At 45.6% G+C, this 8,773-nt stretch overlaps 1 protein-coding gene across 2 annotated transcripts in view; it reads left to right on the top strand.

The window, feature by feature from the left end:
• The first annotated feature begins 1,332 nt into the window (after nt 1–1,332).
• The window catches only part of LOC125633599 (high-affinity choline transporter 1-like), a 32,220-nt gene continuing 24,779 nt past the window's right edge, over nt 1,333–8,773 (top strand). The window contains exons 1-3 of one of the 2 annotated variants that reach the window (XM_075126753.1): nt 1,333–1,434; nt 1,576–1,762; nt 8,099–8,212. In XM_075126753.1, the coding sequence (XP_074982854.1) occupies nt 1,585–1,762; nt 8,099–8,212 (292 nt within the window). In that variant the 5' untranslated portion in view covers nt 1,333–1,434; nt 1,576–1,584. Of the gene's footprint in view, nt 1,763–8,098; nt 8,213–8,773 lie in introns of both variants that reach the window. The other variant, XM_048843113.2, reaches the window with a different exon arrangement.

The raw sequence follows: 8,773 nt of genomic DNA, 5'->3' as shown, positions 1-8,773 counted from the left end.
AAAACCGGCCCCAGGACCGACCCTTGGGGCACTCCACTTGATACCGGCTGCCAACTAGACATGGAGCCATTGATCACTACCTGTTGAGCCCGACAATCTAGCCAACTTTCTACCCACCTTATAGTGCATTCATCCAGCCCATACTTCTTTAATTTGCTGACAAGAATACTGTGGGAGACCGTGTTAAAAGCTTTGCTAAAGTCAAGAAACAATACATCCACTGCTTTCCCTTCATCCGCAGAACAAGTAATCTCATCATAGAAGGCGATTAGATTAGTCAGGCATGACCTTCCCTTGGTGAATCCATGCTGACTGTTCCTGATCACTTTCCTCTCGTGTAAGTGCTTCAGGATTGATTCCTTGAGGACCTGCTCCATGATTTTTCCGGGGACTGAGGTGAGATTGACTGGCCTGTAGTTCCCAGGATCCTCCTTCTTCCCTTTTTTAAAGATTGGCACTACATTAGCCTTTTTCCAGTCATCCGGGACTTCCCCCGTTCACCATGAGTTTTCAAAGATAATGGCCAATGGCTCTGCAATCACAGCTGCCAATTCCTTTAGCATTCTCAGATGCAACGCGTCCAGTCCCATGGACTTGTGCACGTCCAGCTTTTCTAAATAGTCCCTAACCACTTCTTTCTCCATAGAGGGCTGGCCACCTACTCCCCATGCTGTGATGCCCAGCGCAGCAGTCTGGGAGCTGACCTTGTTCGTGAAGACAGAGGCAAAAAAAGCATTGAGTACATTAGCTTTTTCCACATCCTCTGTCACTAGGTTGCCTCCCTCATTCAGTAAGGGGCCCACACTTTCCTTGGCTTTCTTCTTGTTGCCAACATACCTGAAGAAACCCTTCTTATTATCTTAACATCTCTTGCTAGCTGCAGCTCCAGGTGTGATTTGGCCCTCCTGATTTCATTCCTACATGCCCGAGCAATATTTTTATACTCTTTTATACTCATTGCAAAGACTCCCATTGATGTCTATGTGCCTTGGATCAGGCCGTCAGTCTGGTACTTTACTCAAGTACCACATTCAAGATAATCATTTGTAAATTCTTTGATGTCTTATTTTGAATTCATTTTGTGCATATTTCATAGTCTGTGTCATTTCCCAGCTGATGGGGGGCTGGATTCTGCTGTCATTAAAGTCATTAGCAAAGCTCCCCCTGACTTTAATAACAGCAGGATTTAGGCCTTAGCCAAGAAATGTCTCTTCTCTTTGTCCTATTTACTGATGCAGGACTGGCTATTTTTTCACTGAGGGCGGAGTCTGAAAAGAGGGTGAGAGTCTGAAGGGAGAGAGCATGTTTCTCTTGGTGCCAGTCTGGGGCATGCTGAGTGCACGTCAGCTTTTGGATCATGTAATCGTTCCTATCACTTTGGGAGACCACTGTTATTTCTTCCTTTGGGTTCTTACAACTCAGCAGGAATTCAAAGTGAGCTAATTCACCACAATAGGGCATTTGTATATAAAAAACAAAACAAAACCCCTTAATGCTTTTCCAGTCATAAGACTTTTAATCTTCTATGAGGTGCTTTGCGTTAGTCCTGGTGATCAGAATTATTTTATAATACAGGTGCAGAAAATGGCTCTAAACATCCCCGGTCTGGTAGCCACAATTGTGTTCTATGTGATAATGTTGGCAACTGGGATTTGGGCTGCTTGGAAAACCAAAAAGGAGGAGAAGAATGCAAACCGAAGCGAGGTTGCCATGGTGGGAGGCAGAAATATGAACATTTTTGTGGGATTATTCACCACAACTGGTGAGTTTGTTTCTTAATATTAATTCCTGTTCTAGGTTTTAATCTATATTTTAGACCAATAAGAGTTTCTTAAATTCTGTTGTGTATTCTCCTTATATAATTAACCTAAGGAGCTGTCCTCTACATGTATTTAGTTTCAGGTTTTTTGGCTATAGGAATTGTTCTTCTATTCACCTACTTTAATTTTATTGGCGCTCTTAGTTTGCTCTTTTTTCCAGTAGCACAGGATACTGTGTCAGAAATCCTCCCCCTTCTCTCTCTTATACCCTGGAGGTATTGTCGTCTAGGGGTTAGGGTCACGGGACTAAGTATCATGGTTTCTGTTCTCAACTCCATAACAGACAGTATTTTAGCTACCTCTGTGAAGTGTTTTGACATCTTCAGAAGAAAGCTGCTGTGTAAATGAGGAGTGGTGTTATACAAAATACAAGTGTCTGTCTGCCACTGAAACACATACAGGCTTCACCATCCCAACCTGTTGAAAATTCTACTCAGTTCTTACACATAAGTGTAATAAAATAAGTTGGGCCCTCTATTCACTAGGAGAATTGACAAATAAGATTGAATATCAGGCAGAATGTCTTCCCATTGAGACTGTGGAACAGTTTCCCAAGTAGAGTGGACCGGATCCCATTGGCGAATACAGATGTTCAAAACTGGACAAAGCCTTAGAAAATAAACTGAAGGGAACATTGCATAGCAGGAACATTGACTATGGCCTGATCCTGCAAGACACTGAGGGGGAGATTTCCAAAGGCACAAAGGGGAGTTAGGCGCCCAACAGTGAACGCCTTGGAAATCTCCCCCAAGCACCTCCTGCAAAGTGTCAAGACTCCTCAGTGCCCATTGCAGTCAATGAAAGGCATCAGTCATTCATACATTTGAGCCTTAAATGACTTAACAGGGTCTTTTCCACCTCTCTGATTGGTTAATAGAACTTAAGCAAATTGATCCAACCATACTTGGAGCAAGTAAACAGAAGGTTCAATAGAACCACCCAGAGGCAGATTTAAAAAAGAGTTACCTGAACTAGGGATAGGAAGGAACCAATTAAATTTTACTCCCTTGTTTGCCTACCAAGTAGGATGAAAGGAAATGGGAATCCATCTTGCGGGCAGCATTTAAACCTCATTCAAAGTACTACTTCACTGGATAGCACTTCTATAGGGCATTGAAATATTTTGAAGAACTGAAACTGGAAGTTCAGAAATTCAGTGGTCAGGATGTTCTATTCCATTATTTTCACATTTCTTTATCCTGTCCATCACTACTATCAGACTACCTCATCCCTGTTCAGATATAGGGTATCCTAAAATGAGATTTGGCCTCATAACCACATCAGAGACATGAGTGTATAAATGTGTGTATGGTAGTTGTGAGGTTTGTGCCAGTGAGTAGGTACTGTTAGGGTACTTAAATTTTCATATCCTTGCTTCTATGGGTTGTGAGAGTTATGTTGCTGTGTAGAAACCTTACCTGTTTCATCACAAAGTTTTTTGTGTATAATGTTTAAGCATCTGATGTTGTGCCTACATTCAGATTATTTGGTGCCTCCTGCTGGGAGAATGTGGGGAGGTGGAGCTGCGTCTGTAGCTGCCAAGACAGGTAAGGCAAGGATCTGTGCTGGGGGACTGGGATCCCTCCCAGCTGTGTGAGTGGTCTGACAACAGAATTTAGACAACCTTCTATGATGGCAATTGCTGATGATTTCAGATATTTAATAAATGATCGGCACTCTCATAGCTGCTTTGTTTCTCAACAAAAGCCTTTATTTTTCAGTCATTTTTTGCTCTTATTCATTAAAGAAATAGTTGGACAATATGCCAAAGTTCTCAGACATGGGTTCCTCAAGGTAGGCATTTAAATTCATATTTAGATACCTAAATAGAAGTGGCCTGATTTTCAGAGGTGCTTAGTGTCATGGTTACTGAACTAATTGCATGTGATACACCTCCTGGTCTCTCCAAGTACACCTTCTAGGTCTGAGAAAGAAGTAATGGCCGTAGTGTGGAAACATGGGTTCTCCCACTCTCAGACCAGGTGCTGGGCTGCAGTTCCTGGTGTATCAGCCACAATCACCAGAGCAGGTCTGACTGCTCAGACTCTGCAGTTCTATTCCTTCTGGGACGAATTAAGGTTGCCAACATTGTATTTCAAAAATAAGGGACTGTTTTCTTAGCACCCATGCCCCACCCTCCTCCCATTATTATCATCATTATTATCTTCATGGTTATTATTAATAATAATGGTAATAATAAGCAGTATTCACCTACATTCACCAGGGGTATTTCTTGCTGCTCTTTGTAGCACTCAGCAACTCCCGATCTTGTTGTGCAGAGATGAAGAAATAAAGGACTGTTGGCAACCCTATGAGGCAATGACAGTGGTAATGACAGTGGTAATGCAGAGGTCTTCCAGGGGTACATCAGCTCATCTAGAGAAATGTTTCTCAACACGGGGGTTGCAAACCCTAGGGGGGCGGGTGTCACAGGATAGCTTTAAGGGGGTTGCAAGTGCAGGGCTGACATTAGGGGGGCAAGCAGGACAATTGCCTGGGGCCCCAAGCCACAGGGGGCCCGGCGAAGCTAAGTTACATGCTTCAGCCCCGGCTGGCAGGGCTCGGGCTTCAGACTCCTGAAAGGGGTACGCTAGTCTGGAAAGACTGAGAAGCACTGATTTAGAACAAAAGTCCTTCAGAGAAAACATCTCTTAAAATACAACAGAGCGTACTGCAAGTTCTAGTTCTTCCCTAAGGTTGATGATTCCCTGGAGATGTGAGGCCCAATTCCTTCAGTCTCCTCCAAAGGGCCCGTCTCGGCCAGCCTGTCTGCCGACAAGTGAACCCTCTGCCCATCCCCAGCGCTTTTGATCCCTAGTTCCCAGCCTGGCAAAACAAGGTTTACAGTGGTTTGGGATCACAACAGTGGTGAATTTTCAGCAAGTGCGAATAGCAGGGTTTAGAAGAGCGAACTCATCACTAGAGTGCCCCCTCATGGTTGGATGTACCAGCTCTCTCCTTATCTAATGCTCCCCACCAACACTTACTCTGGTCCTACAGCAGTCTGCCTCTTCTCACAACTCGGCCCTCATGCCAGTCCCACCCCTTCCAGAGTAATAAAGTCCAATAAACAACTGTCCAATGTCCTTACAAAAGGTCTTCAGCCCTGACTCCGGGCCCCATGGCCCACACACCCTTCTCTCAGGGCTCTTAGTCACCCGTATCCCTTTCTCAGGAGTTTCACACCACCTTATCAGGGGCTGATAGGGGAACCCAGGGCCGCCCTCTACACTGGTCTCCAGTCCAGGGACCCTAGGACAGGGAGTCAAGGTTCACTCTGCCAGACTTCTTGCTGCTGCTGACTCTTTGGACTTCAAGAAGGCTTGCCTGTCAGCAGGCCTCTCCCACAGCCTCTCTAAGTTCACCCTTCTCTCAGGCCTCCCCTTGGAATCCCACAACAAAATCCATAACTAAATGTAAATCCACTTCTGCCCTCCGCAGGCTTCATGTTTCTCATGTCCTCTTTGATCATCAGACGAACATGTCTCAGGGCTCTCTCCCTGGAAGTCCAGATCCTGCCCTATTATCAGGGCTCTTCACCAGAACTTGCTTCACCCCAGTAGCTGCTCTGTGTCTAACCTAACCTCCCACAAGACTTCTCAGGAGATGATCTCAGGACCCAGCTTTCCCCCTGGGCTTTCTCATCACAACCTCTCTTGTCCCAGAGAGTGACTACAAAGTTCTCCCTGCATCTAGGGTTGCTAACAGTCCTTCATTTCTTCATCTCTCTGCAACAAGCTCAGGAGCTGATGAGTGCTGCAAAAAAGCAGCAAGAAATAACCCCTGACAAATGTAGGTGCGTACTGTTTATTGTCAATAATAATATCAGGAGGAGAGGGTAGGGCAGGGGTACTAAGAAAACAGTCCCTTATTTTTGAAACACAATGTTGACAACCAGAGCTACAGCCCCCTCCACTTGGAAGGTTCCCTTTTTTATAGCCACTGCTCAGCTCTTTCACCAGCAGGGCTTCATCATTAATTAAACCTGGCCCACCCTTCTGGTGCAGCCAGCGAGCATAATTGGCCGCTCAGGCGCACATTAACCCTTTCATTGCCAGTGTGGTGTACATAATCACATCACACAGAGAAAGCAAGTATTGTAGTAGAAAAAAAGCCAACAGAAAAAAATATCTTGTCGTCTTTTCAGGAAAGAATAGGAAAAAACAGGGAAGATTGAGTTCTGAGCAACTCAGGAAAAGTCAGTTGGTGCAGTAATGCAGGGAGCAACAGATAATCTCTCAAGAGCAGACAAAGACCAGCTGGTTTGCCTACTGTACTCTGAGGACCAGAGAAAGACTGATATCCCACGACTGGGAGGGGACTCAAGAGGTGCACCCAGATTGCTGGAGGCTGAGGGAGAGGGAGACCAGAACAGCCCCACAGGACTGGAAGATCTTGGAAACAACCTCCTAGAGGATGGGCAGAAGCAGCAAGTTAGCACCATCTAGGCCAAGCTCTCCTCTTCATCAGCAGCTGGCATTGAAAAGGCTGCAGGTTGAGGAGTTAAAGCTGCAGCTCAAAGAGACAAGTTGCACTTTGAGGCCAAGCAACTTGCAAACTGGGAGCAGCAATGGCAACATGAACAGGAAGAGAAAGTACAGACTGAAAAGGAGCATCAGCATGAACTTGAAATGGAGAAAATGCTCCAGTTGCACCCGGATACTGGAGGTGGGGGCAGACCTCAGATACCAGGGTTCTCAGACTGCATCCTTTCTAAACTGCTGCCTAGCCTCACGATAGGAGGGGGCTGACATGGGTGTGTTATTAAATGCTTTTGAGATGAATTGTGAGTTACATCAGATAGCCACCTCACAAGCACAAACTTTCAAAAGTGCTGGGGGGTGCTTGACCCCCCTGCTCTGCCCTTTCCCCCAAGGCCCCACCTCCACCCCGCCTCTTCTTGCACCCACCCCACCTCTTCCCAACCAGTTCCACCCCTTCCCCTGAGCACGCTCCGTCCTTGCTCCTCCCCCATCCTCCCCAGAGCCTCCTGAATGCTGTAAAACAGCTGATCACGGTGGGCGGGAGGTGCAGGAAGGGAGGGGGAGGCACTGATCCACCGGGCCTGCTGGTGGGCAGGAGGCACTGGAGGGTGGAGTGGAGCTGATGGGGGCTACCGATGGGTGCTCACCACCCACCATTTTTCCCCATGGGTGCTCCAGTCCCGGAACACCCACGGAGTCAGTGCCTATGGTCACCCATACTTATGGGGAAAGCCCTGTAACCTCTTCTGCAAAAGTTAAACTGACACCCAAATCACTGTAAAAGCTTGAGAAGGTTCAGGGAACCTGACAGTGGTTATACTGCAGGATATGCCTTTTGATCTATTGCTGGGAAATGATGTAACTGGTTTGAACCCAGAAGGCTCAGATGCAAACCCCAATACTGGTAGGGATACTGAGGCATGGCTGAAAGGTGCTGTGAAGACAAACTCAGGTGAGAGAAGGGAAACCAAGGCAGCTAAGGATCATTATCAAAGCTATGGCACCCATCAGAAAGAGGGAAAAGCAGAAAGATAAGTGTAAAATCATTGCTTGGGAGAATGCAGAGGCTGCAACAGCTAAGAAATAGCCTGATTTTCAGAGGCACTGAGCTCCCACAGTTCCTACTGAAGCCAACCAGGCACCAGAAAAGCCATTTGCCTGCACCACCAGAGTTGGACGGGATGGAAAAATACTGCTTACTGTCATTTACATGCTGAAAGCACCTCAATCCTTTCCTCCTCACTAATCTTCCTAATGGTCCCATACAGGTTAAATAAGAGCAGCAACTGCAGAACCATGCATCACATCAGTGGCCAGCATGAATTACTTATCAAAGAACGGTTTCAGAGTAGCAGCCGTGTTAGTCTGTATTTGCAAAAAGAAAAGGAGTACTTGTGGCACCTTAGAGACTAACCAATTTATTTGCGCATAAGCTTTCGTGAGCTACAGCTCACTTCATCGGATGCATACAGTGTAACCTTTCTAGAAGCTAAGTAGTTCCTAAGTGTCTTGCTGAATAGGGATAGACTTAAGTACTTGTGTTTAAGTGCTTTGCTGAACTGAGTGATAGGCACTCAGCATCTCTGAAAACCAGCCAACTTATTTAGGTGACTAGCTTTAGTGGCCCACACTTTGAAAATTCACTCTGTAACATTATATTCTTGAAGTTCTATCTTTGCTTCTGCTTCATATGTCTTATCTTCTAGCACACAATATGATGGTGGCTCTGAAGTAAAGGAAAACCATATGATTTCTTCTTTTTCTCAATTTCCTCCTGCTTTTCTTTTTTTCCAGCAACTTGGGTTGGAGGTGGCTACATCAATGGGACGTCTGAGATCGTGTACCTCCCTACACGAGGGCTGGCCTGGGTCCTGGCTCCAGTAGGATATGTTCTAGCTTTTATCATTGGTAAAAACAACAATTCGATTCTTAGACGTTTTCATTGCAAAGCAGTTTTAGCAACATGAAAATTTAGCCTTCTTGTTGTTCAGATGCCTGTATTCTGAGTTGTCCAACTCAACTGGGTTGCATAAAAGTGGTTATGAAAGTCAGCAAATGTTGGAGACAGACAGGCACAAACTGGATCGTTTACATTAAAATAACTGTTTAGGGGACTTCAAGGATCCTGTTAAACTCCTGGTTTGGCTTAACAACAAACTGAAAGATTCTAGAAATGGGAGAAAATTATTATCATTTAAATCACCAAAATGCATTTTGATTGGTTAATTTTAATGCAATGAGGTTGCTCCCCCTTCTTGGACACTGCTTATTTTGGGGATTGGTAGGGATGAACTGTACCATCGTGGCTGCCTCTCCCATCGTTTCCTGGGGTTACTCGCACACTGTAGGAACACCCACCTTTACCCTGTTCCTAGGGCTCACAGTATAACCCCACACTCTAGGGCACCCACCCTTACCCTTCCGTGGGCTCAAGGTGTAAACCTTACACTGTGTGGGTTTTCAGGGTGT

Source organism: Caretta caretta, chromosome 1, assembly GCF_965140235.1.
Source record: "Caretta caretta isolate rCarCar2 chromosome 1, rCarCar1.hap1, whole genome shotgun sequence".
Lineage (NCBI taxonomy): Eukaryota > Metazoa > Chordata > Testudines > Cheloniidae > Caretta > Caretta caretta.
The sequence above is the reverse complement of the archived record's forward strand: the minus strand, read 5'-3'. Positions and strand labels throughout refer to the sequence as shown.